Source organism: Scyliorhinus torazame, chromosome 11, assembly GCF_047496885.1.
Source record: "Scyliorhinus torazame isolate Kashiwa2021f chromosome 11, sScyTor2.1, whole genome shotgun sequence".
Taxonomy (NCBI): Eukaryota; Metazoa; Chordata; class Chondrichthyes; order Carcharhiniformes; family Scyliorhinidae; genus Scyliorhinus; species Scyliorhinus torazame.
In genome coordinates, this window is record NC_092717.1 from 113795758 (window position 1) to 113819557 (window position 23800).

Here is a 23800-nt window from a genome sequence, read left to right on the forward strand (position 1 = left end):
AATGGCCTCCTTCTGTACTGTAGGAATTCTGTGACTTCTCGCATGAGAACACCATCACCTGGAAGTTGCCCTCCAAGTCACTCTTTTCCTGACTTTGAAATATATTGATGTTCCTTCACTGACACTGGGTCAAAATCCTGGAACCCCCTCCTAACAGCACGTGGGTGTACTGTTGCTCTTTTATCTTTTTTAATAAAAACCACAAGACGCATGTATGTTCCTTGTATTGGACAAATGACCATACAACCAGTATATTAGTTGAATTATTGTTTATTATTAAACACAGGCTTGGTTCTGTGCATAATAATCTACATGCGGCTACACTTTAAACTATACCTAATGGCTTAAAAGACTTTTACTTAACTTACAAGTGACCAGCTCTGTGCAGGTTTGACAAGGCCTTTGTCTAAATCCCCACGTGTGGCGGCTGGAAGTCGTCCGGTGTGTCTAGGCTGCGGCTCGTCCTTCAGGTAGCAATTGTGGGTCCTTGAACGTGGCTGGCCGAGGTGCTGCAGTTAGTAGGGGCAGAGGCCGGTCCCAAAAGAGAAAGAATGTTGGTCGCGCAGTTCTTCTTATCCTCCGATCTTTCGCGCTCTTTTGGGCAGTCCCAACTCGGGATCCAGTGGATCGATAGGATTCCGATCACCGAAATCGATTCTAGCCAATTAGGGGCAGGCACCTTGATAGCTGGGCAGGTCCTGGTTGTTATTGTCCAAGGCACGTAGGCACTCCCAAATAAGGTAAATAGGCACCCCCGAGTCTGTTACTGCTGCTATGTTTCAATCTGTGTCCCATTGTCCTGGGAAATCGGTGATTGACCTTTAGCAGGTGAAAGTATCTGTAGGTCTGGTTTCCTTTGCACAATACACGGGTTGTGTATCGTCTATGTCCCAACCTGACCACAATTCCCATTATCCTTTGCGGACGGCCATTTTAGATGGCCACAGTACCTACACCACAGGGACTGCTGCAGTTCAAAAAGGTAGCTCACCACCTTCCAAGGGTAATTAGGAGTGGGCAATAAATGCTGGCCTAGCCTGCGACACCTACATCCTGTAAATGAATTAAAGAAAATAAGTTGTATTATATAATACTTTTGACGTAATAAGGCATTCCGAGGCACTTCACAGGAGCATTATCAAGCCAAATTATAAACCGAGCCACATGAGGGGAATATTAGGCCAGATGGATAAAAGCTTGGCCAGAGAGGTAGGTGGAGGTCTTGTGGTGCAGTGGGTTACGTCCCTGCTTCTGAGCCAGAAGCTCTGGGTTCAAGTTCCACTTCAGGACCTGATTGCTAAGGAAGGTGCATTCATAACGCGGCCAATAGGTTGTGTATCAACCTTCAAAACCGTAACATCTGCTATTGGTGGAAAGAGTGGGAGAGACTTCTAGACAACCATGCTTGATGTGGAGTAGTCCCCCTCCAGCTGCAAGCCCCTGGTGAGGGGGTAGGAACCTGTTCCAGAAAAAAACTTCCCTATGGGAACAGATGAAAGTCTACCTTGTGGGAAAAGAAAGAACAGCAAATAATGAGGTAGGTTTTAAGGACTGTCTTAAAGGAAAAAAGAGAAGTGAAAATGTTTCGGGAGAGAATTCAGAAGCTGGGGCCCAAGGCAGCTACAGCCACCAATGGTGGAGCAATAAAACTGAGGATGCTCAAGATGTCAAAATTAAATGAATGTCGGTATCGTGCCAAGCTGTGGGGTCAGAATAAATTTGTAGTAGGGAGAGGTAAGGCCACAAAGGAATTTGAAAACAGGGTGGCAATTTTAAAATGGAGAACTAATGAGAAATTTCCACTATAGTAAGTTCTGACTTTTTGATAATGGAATTCTGTCCTTTTCTATATTCTTTTCCGACCTCTGCCTCCCCTCCCCACTGACACCTCCAATGCTGCCAAAGTTAGGAGGAGAAAGTCTCAAAAGTCTAGAAAACCTCTGCTAATAACTAGGCTAGGAGCAGGCTTGGGGGAGACGCCACTCATCCCATGGGGACGGCGCACTTTGCTGCTAAATTATTGATGGAGCCACTTGATCAGCAGGCCAGTTCAAAGGGGAGCGGTGGAACCAGTCTCAACGAGGTTTGGTGGAGAGGAGGAGCAGTGGATCTTGGTGGGTTTCAGCAGGGTGGCACTGGGCAATTTGTGGCTGCTTATTGAGAATTTGGGGTTGAAGGGATTTGGGTTGCTGAGAGATACTGGATGTTCTGATTGGTGACAAGAGATGATTTTGAAGGACAAGGGGCCTTCGCCAACTCTGTGGCAATTTCACTCCTTAGATTGTTTTAAGGACTTTCAGGCTTGAGGCACGATCAATTGAACAAAGACTAGAGTTGGATACAACTGAGGCTTTATTGCTCTAAGATGTGTGGCTTACCACAGCAGCTGGCGAAATGGCTGCTGAATGGAGGACACGCATATTTATACTCCACCTACTGGGCGGAGCCAGCAAGCAGGGACTACCGGCAAACCTGTAGTACAGGTCCTATCTTACATCACCTAATATAGGTGCAACAGTGGTTTACCACAAGGCTTTGTCAGGTTATTTCTGGTTTCACTGGTGAATTCTGGTTCTTGATCTTCAGCTCCACTTTCTGGTTCAGAGCAGGGTTGGGTTTCATTTTTTTTTCCATATGTAAGACCTTGGCTCTCCTGTGACAACAGCAGGATTCCAGGCTCCTTTTTGCTGAATCCTCTCTGACTCTCCCATGTTCAATTTAGAGGTTGAGCGTCTTGATCAGAGTACTGTTCCTGCTTCTGCTGTAATTGGTTGAGCCAGGCTGGCACACTGCAGCTCATTGACTGTGGAAGTACAGTTGGGCTGCAGTTGGAAGCTTAGTTCCTAGTCTTTTTCCCACTTTCTTCAACAAGTGTTTTAAGGCCTACGTGGTATTTTCCACCATCCGTTGGATTGTGGATATTTGGGACTTTACGTAGTGTGGCAAAACTCGTAATCCTGTGCATATTTGTGACACTTTGTGCCTGGGAATTGTGGACTGTTATCTGGGGCATCATTCTCCGACCCCCCAGAGGGTCGGAGAATGGCCGTTGGCCGCCGTGAATCCCGCCCCCGCCGGTTGCCGAAGTCTCCGAAGGGAGAAAAGTCGGCGGGGCGTTAATGTCGCCGCTGCCGTCGGAGAATGGCACGGGTCTGCGCAAGGCAGCCGATTTTCGGCCTGCCGATATTCTCCCTTCCGGATGGGCCGAAGTCCCGTCGACGTGACGACCGTTCCGTCGATGTAAATTAAACCTCCTTTTCATTGGCGTGACCCTGTGCTCCAGGCTCACGCCGACCAGCGTGGAGGTGAGTGACGGCCTGGGGGGTTGGCTCTGGGCAGGCGATGGCGTGGCCGCAGTCTGAATGCGTGAGGAGAGGTGTGTCTCGGGTTGTGTGTGGGTGTGTGGCGGGGGGGGGGGGGGGTTAGAGTAGGCTGGGCTCCGAGGGAGTGCCGGGAGGGGGTCTGTGCCGGGGTGGAGGTTGGGGGGGGGGGTGTCCGTGCCGGGGAGGGGGGGGGGGTGTCCGTGCCGGGTTGGGGGGGGGTCCGTGGAGGTTGGGGGGGGGGGGGGTCCGTGCCGGGGTGGAGGTTGGGGGGGGGGGGGGGGTCCGTGCCGGGGTGGAGGTTGGGGGGTGGTCCGTGCCGGGGTGGAGGTTGGGGGGGGGGGGTCCGTGCGGGGTGGAGGTTGGGGGGGGGGGGGGGGGGGTCCGTGCCGGGGAGGAGGATGGGGGGTCCGTGCCGGGGTGGAGGTTGGGGGGGGGGGGTCCGTGCCGGGGAGGGGGATGGGGGGTCCGTGCCGGGGTGGAGGTTGGGGGGGGGGGGTCCGTGCCGGGGTGGAGGGTTGGGGGGGGGGATGGGGGGGGTCCGTGCCGGGGTGGAGGTTGGGGGGGGTGGTCCGTGCCAGGGAGGGGGATGGGGGGGTCCGTGCCGGGGTGGAGGTTGAGGGGGATGGGGGGTCCGTGCCGGGGTGGAGGTTGGGGGGGGGGGGGGGGGGGGGTCCGTGCTGGGGAGGGGGATGGGGGGTCCGTGCTGGGGTGGAGGTTGGGGGGGTGGTCCGTGCCGGGGAGGGGGGATGCGAGGGCAAGTGAGTTGGTCCACCTGGCCAGGTGCCAGCCTCCAACAGTTGGACCCATGCGGTCCATGCCACCTGGCTGGGGGGGAGGAGGGGATATGGGCAATGATGACATGTCGTCGTTCCCCTCCCCCCACCAGGCCGTCATGTTTTCAGATCATCCAGCGATGTTGGCCGCCGTGGCGGCAGCCGCTCATGTGTATGTTGCCCTGGATGAGGAGGAGGAGGAGTGTGCCAGAGAGGCGGCGCAGGCTGCCGCAGAGGGGCAGGCGGCAGCCGCCCAGGCTGGAGGGACACCTGACCGACAGGACGAGGAGGGGGAGGAGGACGTCGCGGCCCCACGGCAACGGAGGCACCCGAGGGCGCGCCCCGTGTGTACCGGCCCCGGCAGTCATACCAGGACCTCACGGACCGGGAATGCAGGAGGAGACTCCGGATGAGCCGGGAAACCGTGGCACACATCTGCCACCTGCTGGCACACCTGTCACCGCGTGGCACTGGTGGGGGACACCCTCTCCCCGTGTCCGTCAAGGTTACGGTGGCCCTGAACTTGTATGCAACGGGGTCATTCCAGGCACCGAGTGGGGACCTGTCCGGCATATCGCAGACATCGGTGTACCGGTGCATCCGGGCAGTGACAGATGCCCTATATGCCATGGCGCACCGCTACATCCGCTTCCCGTGGACCGGGCCAGCCAAGATGCCCGGGCCGTGGGCTTCTCTGCCGTGGCCGGGTTCCCCATGGTCCAGGGCGCGATCGATGGGATGCATGCCGCCGTGCGGCCACCTGCAGATAACAGGGCCGTGTTCACCAATAGGAAGGGGACCCTATTCGATGAATGTACAGGTGGTCTGCGACCACCGCATGATGATCCTGCACGTCTGCGCCCGTCACCCAGGCAGTGTACAAGACTCATACGTGTTGTCGCGGTCATCCATCGCCGGCATGTAGGAGGAACGCCATCCCGGCTGAGCGGCTGGTTGCTGGGCGACAGGGGCTACCCATTGCGATCGTGGCTGATGACGCCTATACGGAGGCCACGCAATGAGGCGGAGAACCGCTACAATGATGCCCATGGAGCGACAAGGGGAGTGATAGAGAGGTGCTTTGGCGTGCTGAAGATGCGTTTCAGGTGCCTGGACCTCTCTGGGGGCGCCCCTCCAGTATCGGTCAGATAGGGTCGGCCGCATCATTGTGGTGTGCTGCGTCCTGCACAACATAGCCCAGCAGAGGGGCGATGTGCCGCAGGCAGAGGAGGGCGGAGTGGAGGAGCAGCAGGAAGAGGCGCAGTCCTCCCCAGATGAGCGGGATGGGGGTAATGGTCAGGGCAGACGGGGTAGACACAGGCGGGTGGCTGTCCACCGTTACCGGCTGGCCCAGCGGGCACGGGACAGACTGATAGACGCCCGCTTCACTGACTAGATGGGCGTGGGAATCGGGTAGTATGGCCACAGACCGCACACCATGGCAACAGCCGACCACCCAAACCACCCACCCAGCACCCTCCCCAACCCCACCCACCCCCACCCGCATGCACACCACCCCCCCACCCCCCCCCCCCCCCCCCCATTGCCGATCCACCTGCGGCACAACGGGCCGGGCTCACACAGTTGCCGGTGAACGCGTGTCTACTGCAGGCCATGGAGGATGATGACAACCCGCCCCTGCGGTGAGCTCCTGGCTCTACATCGTTGGACTATGTCTGACCCATGGCCACAGTACCACCATCCACCCGGACCATCCCTGCATGCGGCTGTGACACTGCAGCGCACGGTTCCGTCCTCTGCCCGGGGGATGTTGATGGCTGCCCAGGGGGGAAGGGGGCAGACTCACCTGGGGCTGAGGTAAGACCACCCCTCACACACACACTTGCGCTCAACGTACATGACACCCCTGCACACTTTGGACAGAGCACAAAGGCAGCTTCTGTAGGTGTAACATTGACTTTAATAACCAAAGGAGTTCATGCACGTGCCCTAGCCCCTAAAACTCATCTGTGCCCTGCAACCGTGCCAACTTACTCAGTGTCTAATTGTTTGGCCTTACGGGCCCTTTGACTATGTCTACGTGGTTCCCCAGACGGTACAGCAGAACTGGAGGTGGACTCCTGTGATTCCTGCCCCTCTGACACTGGATCCCTTTGGCGGCCGTTTCCTGGGGCGTCCTGGCCTAGATGGGCCAGGCTGCGGCCCGGGCGACTGGGATGGCGAGCTGCCAGCCTGTCCTGCCCGTTGCCCACCCGATGCACCTGGGACGGAAGGGGGGGGTGTCCGAGGTGTCGCGGTGTACCGGGACCTCCCCTACAGGGGGAGCCGGGACGGACCACACCACCTCCTCCTCCCTCGGGGTGCCCGATGGTCCCCAGGCCTCTACATGGGTGGGGGATGCGAACGTACTGGCCATCCAACGCTCCCCCGACATCTGGCGCTGCCAGTCCTGCAGGCCCGTGCTGGTATCGACAGGGGTTTGCAGCCATGGAGCCCAGGGGGTTGGCAAACCCTGTCTGTGACAGTGCGACGCCGGCTCGCACATGGCCACTGGCGTCGATGCCCTCAGCGATGGCCTGCAGAGACTGGGCCATGGCCTGCAGAGACTGGGCCATGGCCTGCAGAGACTGGGCCATGGCCTGCAGAGACTGGGGCCATGGCCTGCAGAGACTGGGCCATGGCCTGCAGAGACTGGGCCATGGCCTGCAGAGACTGGGCCATGGCCTGCAGAGACTGGGCCATGGCCTGCTGAGACTGGGCCATGGCCTGCAGAGACTGGGCCATGGCCTGCAGAGACTGGGCCATGGCCTGCAGAGACTGGGCCATGGCCTGCAGAGACTGGGCCATGGCCTGCTGAGACTGGGCTATGGCGTTGAGCGCCTCTGCCATCTGGCGCTGGCACTGGCTCATGGCCTCCTGTGAGAGGGCAGCCATTTCCTGGCCACCGACGCCACCTGCACGGAAAGCCCCAGGCCTCGCAAACCGTTCCCCATGTCTGACACCGTCGCACCCATTGCCTCCACCGCGGACGCCACCCGTGCGGTGTCGGCCTGGGTGGCACGCATGACCGGCACCACTCCCAGCTCCTGGACGCGGGTGGACTCCTCCACCTGCGACTGCAGCCGCCGCAAGTCGCCCGTCACCCTCTTCGCTCGTCTCCGGGTCGGTGGTTGCATCGGATCTATGTGTGGGTGTGGTAACTGCAGGAACCCGGGATCCATCTGGGCGGCAGATGTTCGCTTGTGCTGGGCTGCCCTCCGACCGCCCGGCCCCTCTGCTGCTCCTACCTCCACCTGCTGTACCGGGACGGCTGTGTTGTGCGCACCAGTGAGTGTACCAGGCGCCTCATCACTAAAGTGCCCAACCGTGGTGAGTGTTTCTGCGATGGTGGATGGTGGAGGGTGTTGGTGACAGCAGTGGCGTTGTGTCGTGCTCTTCGTCCCACTCTGAGTCCATGGCACTTTGGGGTGGGGGTTCGTCTCCACCCATCCACTCGGAGTCACTGTCCGGTATTTCGTCTTCCTGGGCAGGGGTGTCCCGGGCAGGGGTGTCCCGGGCAGGGGTGCCCCGGGCAGGGGTGTCCCGGGCAGTGCTGCCCCGGCTCGGATGTGACAGGGGCCTGTGGCTGCCCCCCTCGTCGCTGGGTGGTCGCTCTCGCACGTGACGGGGGCGTCGTCTCCCTGTTGCTCCAGGTCTCTCCGTCTCCCGTGGTGTGCGAGGGACATCCTGCGGGCGTCGCATGCTGGAGGGTGCGGGTCTCTCCGTCACCCGTGGCCTCCGAGGGGCATCCTGCGGGCGTCGCATGCTGGAGGGTCCGGGTCTCTCCGTCTCCCGTGGCCTCCGAGGGGCATCCTGCGGGCGTCGCATGCTGGAGGGTCCGGGTCTCTCTGTCTCCCGTGGCCTCCGAGGGGCATCCTGCGGGCGGTCTGCATCTGCGGGGATGGGTGCCTGGACGTTTGGTCCTGCGATACACAATGAAGCATGCATGGTTAGACATCAGGCAGTGATCAGGTGATATGGGGGAGGGGGATATAGGGGAGGGGGGATATGGGGACGGGCTGTCGGTGGCTCACTTGCTAGTACGCCCCCGACCTCTGCATCAGCAACCTCTCGGTCCTCCGGTCCGCCAGCCAGTTCCAGGGCCCTTTCCTCGTGTTCGGTCAGTGGCCTCTCATCAGCGGGGCCTCCTCCAGTCCTCACATGCTCCCTATTGTTGTGTGCGCGCTTATCCTGTGGGGGGAGGGGGGGGGGGGTGGCAGGGGTAAAAGGCAACACTGTTAGGCAGGTATATGAATGCACGCCATCGGTTGCGCGTGCATTGCAGAGGTTAAGGTTAGGGCTGTATTCACTTGGGGATAGGGGGGGGGGAGGGGGGGATATGGGGGAGGGGGGGGATATGGGGGAGGGGGGGATATGGGGGAGGGGGGGATATGGGGGAGGGGGGATATGGGGGATGGGGGGGGGAAATGGGGGAGGGGGGGGAAAGGGGGGGGAAATGGGGGAGGGGGGGGAAATGGGGGGGGGGGGGAATATGGGGGAGGGGGGGATATGGGGGAGGGGGGATATGGGGAGGCTCACCCTGCCTGCTCTGACGAGGTCGTTCACCTTCTTGTGGCACTGGGTGCCTGTCCGTGGTGTCAGGGCCACAGCGGTGACGGCCTCTGCCACTTCCCTCCACAGACGCCGGCTGTGGTGTGGGGCAACTCTGCGGCCGTGCCCGGGATACAGGGCGTCCCTCCTCTGCTCCACCGCGTCCAGGAGCGCCTCCACGTCCTGTGACTCAAACCTCGGGGCTGAGCGGCGGCCAGCCATCCAGTCGGGTGTTGCGGTCGGGTGTTCCGGTCGGGTGGTGGGAGCAGCGCAGCCTTATGAGCCGTCACGCCGTGCGGTGCGTATGACGCTGCACGGCGTGAACCACTGCGCAAGCGCGGATCCCGTTACGTCGCTGCTAGCCCATTTCGGGCCGGAGACTATCGACCATTTTTCTGATGTGACGCAATTCGGATTTGCGCCGTTTTTTGCGCCGATCGGCGGACTTTCCGCCGATAACGGAGAATTTCGCCCCTGAGGTGAGCACTTCAGATATGCAGTGCGGAGCAAAAATTGATTTCAAATAATTTATTACAGTAATGCTCTTCCTATCATTTCTCAGCAGCACAGTCTCAAATAAAACATTTGAGTAATAATCTATGGCTAGTGGGTACCCACTGTTGTCAAATATGAATAAGTCCACTCCAATTTTATTTCCTTCTGGAACACTGGTTGAAACGATGATGTGATTTACTGTACGTTTGGTACACAGCGCACATTCACTATTTCCTCGGTTATGCTCCAGTTCCAGGCCAATACATTACATCTCAAGCTCTTAGTATGTTTCTATGCTGAGGTGACTTTCATGTATGTGTTGCAGCATTTCTTTCCTCCGTGTTGCAGGAATTATTATCTTTTCTCCCTTGAAAAGCTGTATTGTATATATGGTTTGTTGTCTCGGCGATGTGAAGTTCCTCACCAAAGTTCCAGTACTCTTGTACAACATGAGCTCTGTTCTGATGTTTGGGCCAGCCTGTGTGCAAGGGTGGCGTCATTTTTGTTTGCTTCCCTGATATCCTCCATTTTGGTTACAATCGCATGTTAAGTTTTTCGTCAGCATGTGAACCTATGCTTCCATTTTTTTGGCCTCCTCGTCTGTGATTAGTAGGTGTGCACATGACTCGTTGCCTGTAATGTACATTTCTTTGCCCTCTTTGTATTTAACTCTAACCTGGTACTTTTGCAGACACAGTGGTAATCTTTGGTTTCTTAATGGCGCAATTGTTCAGGGGCTTTTTATGTATAGCTTCCAGAGGCTTATGATCAGACTCTCCCTCCATATCTGACATAGACAAACTTGTGGAAGTGTTCTAGACCAAACACCATTGTTGTCATTTCTTTCTCTTATTTGGGCATAACGCTGCTGTGTTTCAGTCATTGCCTTTGAATCATAAACCACTGATGCCTCATTTTGCAAGAGGCAGCTCCCAAGCTGGTCTTTGAACCGGCTATTGATATATTGACTGGCTGACTGACATTGTGATACTTTAACACTGGTAACTGGGTCGCTGTTCTCTTTAGACTGCTCAAAGCGTCTTCACTACTTTATTCCCAGTGCCATTCCACATCATTTTATAGAAGCTCTCTTGAGAGGTGCTGTCAAGCCTGACATTTTTGGAATGAATTTCCCAAGGTAGGTCACCTTTCACAAAAACCTCTTGCATTCTGGAGGTGGCACGTTCATAACTTCTTCAAATATACTCTGGTCCAGATTCAGTCCCTCACTTGTTAGCACATGACCCAAGTATTTGATTTCATGAAGATCTACTTTGTATTTTTCCTTCTTCAATTTGAAGCTCCTTTCTCTAGCTCTTGCCAGCACCTGCCTCAGTCTGTGGTCGTGTTCTTCTTGTGTGGCTCCCCAGACCAGCACATCGTCAATATAGGTTTCCACACTCTAAAACCCTTCAAACAGCTGTTTCACTGTTCTTTGGAAAATCTCCAGAGATGAATTAATACCAAACGGTTAGCCTAAAAATCTGTAGTGCCCATATGGTGTGTTGAAGGGACAAAGATAGGAGCTGTGTTCATCCAGCTTGACCTGCAAAAGCCTGAACTCTCATCCAAGACTGAATAGTATTTGCCATCAGCTAACTTGCATGTGATCTCTTCTACTGTGGGCAACAGAAAATGCACTCTACTGAAAACAGAAAATGCTGGATAAACTCAGCAGGTCTGGCAGCATCTTTGGAGAGAAACAGTGTTAATGTTTCAGATCTAAATGATCCTTCTACAAAAGGACGCTCTGTACTACCCAGTTTACATCTCTGGGATCCAAACTGACTTTCAGATTCCCTGAGACCTAATTTTTCTACAGTTAGGATTGGACTAACCCACTTTGTCAATTCTTCAATTTTCTTGATGTGAAGTTTCTCCATTCTGTCCAATTCTGCTTTCAGACAGTCTCTCAATATTGCTGGTAATTTCCTGGGCGGGTGTATTTTGGATGTCACCATTTTCGTCAATCTTGATTGTGTGTCCTCTTTTTAGGCAACCAATCCACTGGAACATATCTTGTACTCACTCAGAGTATCATCAGTGGTGACAGTTAATAATCGCCATGAATGGAAGTGCTTCAGACTGTCTGTTGTTCACTTTTAGTGTGCATTTGTCTTCTACAGCAGTTTCTTTACCTGTATAAGGAGACAGCTTCACTTTTTTAGTTCGCTGTTTTCCTTTGCATAACGAATGATGCAGGCTTACGGCAATGACAATCGCTTGTGCACCTGTTTTAAGCTTGAAATTCACCATCACGGGCAATTTTAAACCATTTATTTTTGGAAATTGTTGTCACTCATCTGCAATCGTGTGCACTTTCTTTGATTTACACATCTTGGCAAAAGGATTTAGTTTATCAGTTTTTACACTGCTATCTGTAGGCTAGACAATTGTAAGTGCTCTATGATGTGCCATCGATTATAACAAAGACGAGTTGTGGAACAAAACTGTGGCTTTAATAAGCTAAACGAGAACCGGCTGGCAACTGATCCCGAACTGGGGCAGGGCCAGAGGTCAGCCACCTTTATTCAGAGCCTGAGGGGAGGAGCCACAGGCGGAGCCAGCCGAGACAACAAACCATATATACAATACAGTAACAGTGGTTTACCACAATATTTATAATACAGTAAGTGGTTTACCACACTCTGTCGCATCGACTGCATTTAAATGTTTTAATAGCAGTTTTGTTCTTTGTATTTTCAGGCTGTCTTTTTCACGGTGCTGTTTCTGTTTAACTACATCTAACTGCTTGACTATATGCAGCTTATCACTTTTGTCAACTGTTTAATCTGCCATTTTGTTGACTGTCGGTCCGCAGATATTTATTGCTTTCTCCAGTGTGAGATTAACTTCTCTAAAAAGCTGTTCTCTCAGAGAATCATTTGCGATTCCACAAATTATTGGGAGGAAGGTTGTCTGTGGTGGGTTGAGATGGGCTGATTACAATATGTATGTATGTGGAGGAGAGAGGGGCTTCACCGAGTCTTTTAACAGGGAATTATGGAGAGCGTATTTGAAACCTACCTGAGGATATAAATAGAAACATTTTTACAAGTACTTGAAAAGCATATTTTTTTATTTGTGTGTCGAGCTTTAATATGTGTACTTTAATTATATACTGAATGTCACAATGCAGATTTATTGCTTTTTGTGTTTGCTGGCATCCGGGGTCTTGTTACAAGTCTTTTTGTTAATATAGATTATTTCATGGGATGTGTGCACAGCTGGTGAGGTTAGCATTTGTTGACCATCTCTAATTGGCCTTGAGAGGATGTTGGTGACGTAAAATGGGGTCACATTTGAAAATAGTTTGTGGACCACTGTCCCAGTCCTTTGCTTCACTTTGTCTGTACATAATCCAGCAGGGTCACGTTCTGTTGTTCATTTGAATTTCATCCTTTATTACATGCATCAGTTAACATAACCTGGAATTTTCCAGCCCTGCCTGACAGCAAGATCTTCCGGTCCAGCCCACTGAAGTCAATGGGCTTTTGGCTGGCTTGCAGCATCTGCCACAGGGGGATCTGCTGCAGGGGGATCCACTGTGGCACGCTGGCCAATCCCAGCCCAGGTAAAGCGAATTAGAGAATTAAGCATTTGGCTCAGAGTGGTGTAGGAAGAAGGGGTTTCAATTCATGGGGCACTGACATCAGTACTCTGAAGAGTAAGCTGTTCCATTGGGGTGGGCTCTACTTAAACTGGGCTGGGACCAGTGTCCTGGGCAGTTGCATAAATAGGGCTATGGACAGGGCTTTAAACTAACAAGAGTTGGAGGAAGTGAACGGAGATATAGATATCCAAGCGAAACACCAAGGCAATGTAACAGGATAGCAATGTGGGTGAAAACATGCAGCGAGGGCAGGTGAAGACATGCAGAAAGGGCAGGAAAGGACAGTAAATTTAACATAAATTGTGTGTCAGTGAATAAAACCATTGCAAGAAAAGAAGTGAAAATGAAATTAAAATGTATTTAACTGAATGTCCAAAGCATCTGCATTAAGATTGTGGTACAAGTCGAGGTAAATGTTTTAAATTTAATTGCCATTGCACAAAAATAATAGCAAGATGACCATTGTTGGAAAGTAAAAATTTCAGGATACACAATATTTCAGAAAGACAGATTGGCAAAGGGAGTTTCAGTTCATGGGACACTGGCATCAATACTCGGAACAGCGAGCTGTTCCTTTGGGATGGACTCCACTTTAACTGGGTTGGGACTAGTATCCTGGGCAGTGGTATAACTAGGGCTGTGGACAGGGCTTTAAATTAACAAAGTTGAAGGGTGGTATGTGTGAAGAATGGCATGAGGACATTGGTGAGGAAGGATCTGGCCTCAAGATTATGAAGTAGAATCAGTATGAGCGGAAATTAGGAATAGAATCAGAAAACATTGATGGGAGTAGCTATACTGTTGGACAGAATATTGAACAAGAGCAGCGTGGTGGCACAGTGGTTAGCACTGCTGCCTCACAGCTCCAGTGGTCCCGGGTTCAATTCCAGCCTTCGGTGACTGTGGAGTTTGCACTTTTTCTTCGTGTCTGCATCGGTTTCCTCCAGGTGTTCCGGTTTACTCCCACAGTCGACAGATGTGCAGGTTAGGTGGATTGGCCATGATAAATTGCCCCTTAGTGTCAAAAAGATTAGGTGGGGTTACTGGGTTTCGGGGATAGGGTGGAGGTGTGAGCTTACATAGGGTGATCTTTCCATGGGCCGGTACAGACACGGTGGGCCAAATGGCCTCCTGCACTGTAGGGATTCTATGAATTATTGGAGCTCGTAATAAAGGCCATATAATAATTGTGGGGGACTTTAATCTTTCTTTAGACTAGGGCAATCAAATTGGCAAGAGTGGTCCAGAGATATTTTCATGAAAGTTTCTGGGGCAATAGGTTGTGGGAATGACTAGGGATAAAGCTATTTTAGACCTAATATGATGTAATGAAGCAGGGTTAATTAGTAATGTCATCGTACAACTTCCACTTGATTGTAAGACCATTGAATTCCATGTTTAGATTTGAAAGTGACATACTCCATTCACGGGTAAACAAAGGGAACATTAATATTTCTACCCACTTGAAGTCTAATAATTCCACCTGTGTGAAGTGACTTGGAAGCATATGATTCACTACAGATCCTAAAAAGTACTGTCATTTCAGTATTCTTTAAAACTATATTTTCAGACCTTTTGTCTTTGGCCACTAATTTTACAATCTTTTTGTCTTCTGTCACCCTAATCTCTGAATCAAAGTATTGCTTAACCAGAAGCCAGTTGTAAGTCAGTAAGTAAGCAAGCACAGGGACTTGTGCAGGCAAGGACACAGTCAGCAGACCTTTGGATGGCTCCCCGTTTAGGGAGAGGAGAACTTGATAGGCCGAATGGCATAATTCTGCTCCTCTGTCTTGTGGTCTTGGGAGGCTGCCAGAATTGTGTTGGAGTAGCTAAGTCCATAGAAAATGATGTTAGGGTTTCAGCAGCAGATAGCTGAGGTAGAAGTGGAGTCAGGCAATACCACAGAGGTGGAAATAGATGGTTTGAATGATGGGGCAGATTTCTGGTTGGAAGCTCATCTCAAGAACAAATGGACATCAAGGTTGTGAACAATCTGGTTCAGACTCAGGGGCGTCATTCTCTGACCCCCCCCGCCGGGTCGGAGAATTGCCGGGGGCTGCCGTGAATCCCGCCCCCGCCGGTTGCCGAAGTCTCCGGCACCGGAGATTCGGCAGGGGCGGGAATCGCGCCGGTTGGCGGGCCCCCCCGCTCGATTCTCCGGCCTGGATGGGCCGAAGTCCCGCCGATAAATTGCCTGTCCCGCCGGCGTGGATTAAACCACCTTTTGAACGGCGGGACAAGGCGGCGCGGGGCGATCTGGCCCCGGGGGGTGCCCCCACGGTGGCCTGGTCCGGGATCGGGGCCCACCGATCCGCGGGCGGGCCTGTGTCGTGGGGGCAATCTTTCCCTTCCGCCTCCGCCACGGTCTCCACCATGGCGGAGGCGGAAGAGACTCCCTCCACTGCGCATGCGTGGGAAACTGTCAGCTGACGCTCCCGCGCATGCGCCGCCCGGGGATGTCATTTCCGCGCCAGCTGGCGGGGCAACAAAGGCCGTTTCCGCCAGTTGGCGGGGCGGAAATTCCTCCGGCGTCGGCCTAGCCCCTCAATGTTGGGGCTCGGCCCCCAAAGATACGTTTTGGGCCCCAGTCGGCGGACATCGCGCCGTTTCGGGAGAATTTCGCCCCAGTTGTCTGGGAGAGGGGTGGAGTTGATAGTTCTGTAATGAAGTCTGTGGCAGGCACTTAAATTAATTCATGTTTTATTAAGTATTTTCCTGCCTATTTCTTTAGTTTGGCTCCTTTCTAAATTATCTTTCTAACGACATTCTGTGGAATCACAAATATTTTTAAAAATATTTTACGTTTTGAGGACTTGCATTGTTAAAACTATTAAAACTTGAGAAATTAATTCGTGGTCCTTTTCTACCTGCTATTCTTTATAAAGAAACCAATGAATTTTAACACCAAAGGAGGTTTTAACGTAATTTTAAACAATAATAGTTCCAAGCCGTTTGAACGGTTTAAACACCCGCTATCATTTTAAATGAAGAAAATGTAATCACTCCTTTGTCTATCCAGCCACAGTCACTTGCGCACTTAGAAGAGGATATTCGAGAGGTCTTGAAGAAGGAGACCGGCACTGACATATTACTTGGAGAAGGAATGGATCCCATCTTCAAAATTTGTGAGCAAGAGGTGCTAATATAGTTTCTCTTGTTTCTTCTTGTAGCCTGAATAGTTTATGATCATGGTTATTCTGACTGATTTGTAAATTCCTGGTATTCATCTTACTCCTGTTCTTTTCCCCACCCTTAACAAATCACAGCATACTGCTCCTTTCAAGAAAGTACGAAAATCTCTTGTTTTAGACACATGGATCAAGGATGACCTTGGTGTCCAAAAGTTCACACCGACCACTGTTTCAGATGTACAGGTGAGTTTACTTATGCGTATTGCAAACTTTGCAAAGTAGTCATTTTTAGAAGCAAATTAATTTTACATTGGAGTGTCTTAAAGAGCGAATTTTTGCAATTAGCTACAAAAACTTATTGCAATTAGCTACAAAGTTTAACTTCATATTCATTGTCATTGCTTCACATGTTAAGGAACATGCACATGGTTTCTTTCACATATCTGCTTAACTACTTATCATTTAAACAGTTTTATTTAAATCAATTGTTCATATTGTGTTACAATGAGAAAAATCTGTGATCTAATAAAATTTCACGTTTACAATTTTCCTGAGATTATTTCTATCAGTGGAAAATTCAATCTTTTTAAATGTTCTCCTTCTTACCACCTCTTTCCTGGTTTTAGTCTCATGTTTTCCCCCATAATTTATTTTTCTTTGATCAAGATGATTTGAGATCCTTGCTGTTTTTATTCTTTACTTGAACTCCAAAGAGATCAGCAAAACAGGGTCTAGAAAACTTATCCATTGACTATTAATTTCTTTACTTTCTTTCCCAGCTCTCAATCTTCTTGTAAGGAACTAATCATTCTTCACTCAGCAAGCTGTCCTATCAGTACAGCCTTAAAAAATGCAAGCTGTCCATGAAACTGCCACGCCGTACACAATGAAAATAGGTGCTTCACTAACAGACTGCAGCATAGATTGTGTTCATATCGAGCTTTTTGAATCAAATTATAAACCTTGGCAGTGCCATATAGCAGTTACCATGCTGAAAACATGTTGCCTCATTTTTAGTGTCAGTTAGCTAGATAATATTTTATTCATTCAAATCGAATTCCATAAATTGAACTGATACTTCATTGCAGTTCTGAGGGAATGCTGTTTTGTCAGAGTTATTATCTGTGAAACTGAAGATCCTTCTTGCCTGCTCTTTTATTCTCTCTGGATTGGCATATAGTTATTCCGTAGTTCATGCCATCAAAAACAGATTATCTGGTTATTCATTTTATTCATTAATGTGGGATCTTGCAGTGTGAAAATGGAGGATTGTGTTGGATTTAATGCAGAAAAGTAAATGTCGGCTTTTTATGTATATTGAATTAAATTTGAAGGGGTTCACTGCGAAATGTTTTTTTTAAAACTTTCTGATTCCTCTTGCAGCTGATTTAATTATAGTTTTTAGTAGCATCCATTTCAATGTGTTTTAGAATTAGTAGAGCTATCCAAATGAAATATTTGTGATTTAAGATTTCAGTCTCTGGAGAATTATCTGGAAGGAAAAAAATTTCAGCTATCTGTTTAAAGAATTAAAAAAATATATATATATATATTTATTAAAGTTTTTTAACACAATTTTTCTCCCTTACAAACAATAACCCCCCCCTCGTAACAAAAAAAAACGAGAAATCGCACAGAGCAAGATATATACATGGCAAAATGATATATTTACACAGCTTTGTACACTTCCCCTCACCCGTACGTGCCAGTTTCCCCAACCCTTCATGTTATCTCTTGCTCATCCACCCTCCCAGGCAGTTCCCCCCCCCCCCCCCCCAAGGTTGCTGCTGCTGCTGACCGACCTTCCTCTAACGAGATAGTCTAGGAACGGTTGCCACCGCCTGTAGAACCCCTGCGCAGACCCTCTCAAGGCAAACTTAATCCTCTCCAACTTTATGAACCCAGCCATATCATTTCTCCAGGCTGGGGGGCTTCGCCTCCTTCCACATTAGCAAGATCCTTCGCCGGGCTACTAGGGATGCAAAGGCCAGAATGCCGGCCTCTTTCGCCTCCTGCACTCCCGGTTCGTCCACTACTCCAAATATTGCTAGCCCCCAGCTTGGCTTGACCAGGACTTTCACCACCTGAGATATTGCTCCCGCCACTCCTCTCCAGAACCCCTCCAGTGCCGGGCATGACCAAAACATATGGACATGGTTCGCCGGGCTCCCTGAGCACCTTCCACATCTGTCCTCTACCCCAAAGAACCTACTCAACCTCTCCCCCGTCAAGTGCGCTCTGTGGACCACCTTAAATTGTATCAGGCTGAGCCTGGCACTACCTAGGGAATCAGCCCACAGACCTTCCTCGATCTCCTCCCCCAGCTCCTCCTCCCATTTACCCTTCAACTCTTCTACCAGCGCTTCCCCCTCTCCTTTCAACTCCTGGTGTATTTCCGACACCTTGCCCTCCCCGACCCATACACCCGAGATCACCCTATCTTGAACTTCTTGTGCCGGGAGCAACGGGAATTCCCTCACCTGTCGCCTCACAAAAGCCCTCACCTGCATATATCTAAAGGCATTTCCCAGGGGTAACTCTAACTTCTCCTCCAGTGCCCCTAGGCTCGCAAATGTCCCGTCGATGAACAGGTCCCCCATTCTTCCAATCCCCGCCCGATGCCAGCTCTGGAACCCCCCGTCCATCTTCCCCGGGACAAACCGGTGGTTACCGCTGATCGGGGACCACACCGATGCTCCCATTGCACCCCGGTGCCGTCTCCACTGGCCCCAGATCCTTAGCGTTGCCGCCACCACCGGGCTCATGGTATACTTTGTCGGCGAGAGCGGCAGCGGTGCCGTCACCAACGCCCCCAGGCTCGTTCCTTTACAGGACGCCATCTCCATCCTCTTCCATGCCGCCCCCTCTCCCTCCATAACCCATTTGCGGATCATCGCCACATTTGCTGCCCAGTAGTAGCTCCCCAGGTTTGGCAGCGCCAACCCTCCTCGGTCCCTACTGCGTTCCAGGAACCCTCTCCTTACTCTCGGGGTCTTATTCGCCCACACAAACCCCATAATACTCCTGCCTACTCTCTTAAAAAAGGCCTTCGTGACCACGAAGGGAAGGCACTGAAACACAAACAGAAACCTCGGAAGGACCACCATTTTGACCGACTGCACTCTACCCGCCAGCGAGAGCGGTAACATGTCCCATCTTTTGAAATCCTCCTCCATTTGCTCCACCAACCTCGTCAGATTCAGTTTATGTAGGGTCCCCCAACTCCTGGCTATCTGGATCCCCAGATACCGAAAGCTCCCCTCCGCCCTCCTCAGCGGTAGGTCCCCTATCCCTCTTTCTTGGTCCCCCGCCTGTAATACAAAGAGCTCACCCTTCCCTACATTGAGCTTATAGCCCGAAAACTCCCTTAGAGTCTGCATGACCTCCACCATCCCCTCCATTGGATCCGCCACGTACAGCAACAGGTCATCCGCATATAGCGACACCCGATGCTCTTCTCCCCCTCGGACCACCCCCCTCCATTTATTAGACTCCCTCAATGACATGGCCAATGGTTCGATCGCCAATGCGAACAACAGGGGGGACAGGGGGCACCCCTGCCTCGTCCCTCGGTACAGTCGAAAGCACTCCGACCTCCGCCGGTTCGTCACTACACTCGCCATCGGGGCTCTGTAAAGGAGCTTAACCCAATTTTAAACCCTACCCCGAACCCAAACCTACGCAGCACCTCCCAGAGGTGCTCCCACTCTACTCGGTCAAAGGCCTTCTCCTCTCCGCGTCCATAGCTGCCACTATCTCCGCCTCTCCCTCCTCCGATGGCATCATTATCACGTTTAAGAGCCGCCGCACATTGGTGTTTAGTTGCCTGCCCTTTACAAATCCCGTCTGGTCCTCGTGGATTACCCCCGGGACACAGTCCTCGATCCTCGTGGCCAGCACTTTTGCCAGCAACTTTGCATCCACATTGAGGAGCGAGATCGACCTGTACGATCCACATTGCAGTGGGTCCTTGTCCCGCTTTAGGATCAAAGAAATTGTCGCTTCCGACATTGTCGGGGGCAGGGTCCCCTCCTCTCTTGCCTCATTAAAGGTCCTCACTAGTAGCGGGGCCAACAGGTCTGCGTACTTCCTGTAGAACTCCACCGGGAATCCGTCCGGTCCTGGGGCCTTCCCCGCCTGCATGCTCCCCAAACCCTTGCTCAGCTCCTCCAACCCAATTGGTGCCCCCAAACCAGCCACCTCTTGCTCCTCCACCCTCTGGAATCTCAGCTGATCTAGGAATCGTCTCATCCCCTCTTCCCCCGCTGGGGGCTGGGATCTGTACAGCTCTTCATAAAAGGCCTTGAATACCTCGTTTATTTTCGTCGCACTCCGAACCGTGGCTCCCCTTCCATCTTTGACTCCCCCTATTTCCCTCGCTGCCATCCTCTTACGGAGCTGGTGTGCCAGCATCTGACTAGCCTTTTCCCCATACTCGTAGGTCGCCCCCTGCGCTTTCCTCCACTGTGCCTCCACCTTCCCTGTGGTCAACAGGTCAAACTCCGTCTGGAGCCGTCATCTTTCCCCAAGTAATCTTTCCTCCGGGGCATCTGCGTATCTCCTGTCCACTCTCAAAATCTCCCCCACTAACCTCGCCCTTTCCATACCCGCTGTCTTCTCCCTATGAGCCCTAATGGAAATTAACTCTCCCCTGATCACCGCCTTCAACGCCTCCCATACCACCCCCACCCGCACCTCCCCGTTGTCGTTGGCCTCCAAGTACCTTTCGATACACCCCCTCACCTTCCCACACACCACCTCGTCCGCCAGCAGTCCCACATCCAGCCGCCACAACGGGCGTTGGTCCCTCTCCTCTCCCAGCTCCAGTTCCACCCAGTGCGGGGCATGGTCCGAAACGGCTATACCGAATACTCCGTCCCCATCACCCTCTGGATGAGCGCCCTACCCAGAACAAAGAAATCTATCCGGGAGTAGGCTTTGTGTACATGGGAGAAGAAAGAAAATTCCCTGGCCTGCGGCCTTGCAAACCGCCATGGGTCCACTCCCCCCATCTGATCCATAAACCCCCTAAGTACCTTGGCTGCCGCCGTCCTCTTTCCAGTCCTTGATTTGGAGCGGTCCAGTGCTGGATCCAACACTGTATTGAAGTCCCCTCCCATTATCAGGCCTCCTATCTCCAGATCTGGAATGCGCTCCAACATGCGCTTCATGAATCCTGCATCATCCCAGTTTGGAGCGTATACGTTTACCAACACCACCCACGTCCCTTGCAGCCTACCGCTCACCATTACATATCGCCCTCCATTGTCGGCTACAATAGTCTTGGCCTCAAATGACACCCGCTTTCCCACCAATATTGCCACCCCTCTATTCTTCGCGTCCAGTCCCGAGTGGAATACCTGTCCTACCCATCCCTTTCTTAGCCTGACCTGGTCCGCCACCTTCAGGTGTGTCTCTTGGAGCATGGCCACATCCGCCTTCAGTCCTTTAAGTACGCGAACACTCGAGCCCTCTTCACCGGCCCATTCAGGCCCCTCACATTCCACGTTATCAGCCGGATTGGAGGGGCTCTCACCCCCCCCCCCCCCCACGCCCTGCCGACTAGCCATCTCCTTTTCTGGGCCAGTCCCGTGTCCACGCCTCCCTCACCCTCCAGTCCCCCAGAGGGGGGACCCCCGTCACAACCACCTCTTCTGTGTCCCATTCCCTTTCGGCCAGTGCAGCAGCAACCCTTTTTCCCCCCCCTCCCCTCCCCCCACGCTAGACCCCTGTCTAGCTTTTTTGCTCCCCCCATGTCACTCCCGTAAGTCAGCTGACGCCTGCTGACCCCGGCTTCCCCCGCCGTCCCATTGACCTCCCTGCGTGGGAGTCTCCCAATCCATATGCATTCCTTCGTTCCCCTTCCCGCCTTTCCAAAGGCCGCTCCGCCCCCTCTGGTGCAGCTCCTGTCGCGGCCTTGTCTCTCTCCCCCAGCCCATGTAACATTGCCTGCGTGTGATTGACCCCCTATATACAACCACCATCACACATCAAACCCCAAAACATCCCCCCCACCCTCACAAACCCTCACTTAGAGTCCAACTTTTCGGCTTGTACAACGGTCCACGCCTCATCAGGCGTTTCAAAGTAATAGTGTTGGCCCTTGTATGTGACCCACAGTCGCGCTGGCTGCAGCATTCCGAATTTCACTTCTTTCCGGTACAATGCCGCTTTGGCCCGGTTGAAACCCGCTCTCCGCTTTGCAACCACCGTGCTCCAGTCCGGGTATATTCGGATCTCTGCATTGTCCCACTTACTGCTCCGCTCCTTCTTGGCCCATCTCAGGACCCACTCTCTGTCCGTGAACTGGTGGAACCTCACCACCATCGCCCTTGGCGGCTCATTTGCCTGGGGCTTCTTCGCCAACACCCGATGTGCCCCGTCCAACTCCAGCGGCCTCGAAGGGGCCTTCGTGCCCATCATCGCCTCGAGCATCGTGCTCGCGTATGCCCCGGCATCAGCCCCCTCCACTCCCTCAGGGAGACCCAGGATTCGCAGATTCTCTCTCCTCGACCTGTTCTCCAGGTCTTCGAGTCTTCCCGCCCACCACTTGTGTAGCGCCTCGTTCTGCTCCACTCTCACCGCCAGGCCCACGAGCTTGTCCTCGTTCTGACTGACTCTTTTCTGTCCCTCCTGGATCTTAGCTTCGTGGGCCTTCTGGGTGATCCCGAGTCCTTCAATTACCGAAAGCATAGGCGCCAACATCTCCTTGCGCATCTCCTCGCGCTGCTCCTCGAAGCAGTGCTTGATGAACTCCTGCAGCTCCCCTTTGTCCCTGGCCGGCGCCATTTTGTTTTCCCTCGCTTCTCCCGTTGCTCCAGTGCCGCTCCTTTGGCCGTTACACTTCTGGTCCGTTTCATAGAAGTTAGAGGGGGACCTCTCTCTTCCCTTGCCCACGGGCTGCATCAAAAAAAAAAAAAAAGTTCCATTGGGGCTCCTCTAACGAGCTCGAAAGTCCGTGGTAGCGGGAGCTGCCGAATCATGCGGCTTAGCTCCGCATAGCCGCAACCAGAAGTCGAGAGGGAATCCTTTTGGCAGTGTTCACTTCACCAGTCTGCCCCAAAAAGTCTATGGAAACTCCTGAAAAAGGTCTGGGAGTCCGTTCCAGACGGGAGCTGCCGAATGCGCGACCTACTCCTCCATGGCCGCCACCGGAAGCCTCGTCCCTGCTTCTTCAATGGCCTTGGAAGATCTTTTCACAGTTGTTCCCTCTGCTGCTAGAATTCACCTTTGATAGAGTCAAGTCAGATTGCAGCTTTAAGCTTGCCCTCCCCCCGCCTGCATGCTGGAAGAGGCCCTGTTTATCCTGTTGCAGCCAAATCTTTTACTGTTTCTGCCGGGTCTGGTAGCCAAAAGACATAACATTCCTAGGGGACACTGTCAGGGGAATGCTGCAGTCTTCTTCCCACACCGGGAAATGTCAAACAAATGCCGTGGGGGCCCTGTAAAAGAGCCCAAAAGTCCGTTCCAAGCGGGAGCTACCGAATATGCGACCTAGCTCTGCATAGCCGCACCCGGAAGTCCTCTGTTTAAAGAATTGATGATGCTGTAATATTTCTTTAAAACTTGGAACCGGAAGTTAAATCTTAAAATATAATTCTTTTTTAGAGCCATTTATTCACATTGAGTATTGTGAGAGCTTTTGATTCAATTCCAATAATGGATTGCTTTTTTTATTTTGAGGTGCATTGTTCATTCAACCACCACATACAAAAGGAATTGTGAATAAAGGGTCAGCTAATCTGTGACAATTTCATCCTGTAAATCTTGATTCCTTGTTTCTTATACATGCACACTATTCCTAACCATTTGTTCTCCGCAATGTGGGTAACAGATTGGTTCTCGAGAATAGGACCGAGTTGCTCACCAGTCTGGAGCATTTCGGATTCAGTTGTTTCTTCTGAGGCTTTGGCA

General features: G+C 52.2%; 1 protein-coding gene across 4 annotated transcripts in view; it reads left to right on the forward strand.

Annotated features, from left to right (window-relative positions):
• mybl1 (v-myb avian myeloblastosis viral oncogene homolog-like 1) overlaps positions 1 to 23800 on the forward strand; it is a 149883-nt gene that overhangs the window by 94165 nt on the left and 31918 nt on the right. For all 4 annotated transcript variants that reach the window (XM_072467643.1, XM_072467646.1, XM_072467644.1 and 1 more), the window contains 2 exons: positions 15775 to 15891; positions 16022 to 16129. In XM_072467643.1, the coding sequence (XP_072323744.1) occupies positions 15775 to 15891; positions 16022 to 16129 (225 nt within the window). The remainder of the gene's footprint in view (positions 1 to 15774; positions 15892 to 16021; positions 16130 to 23800) is intronic.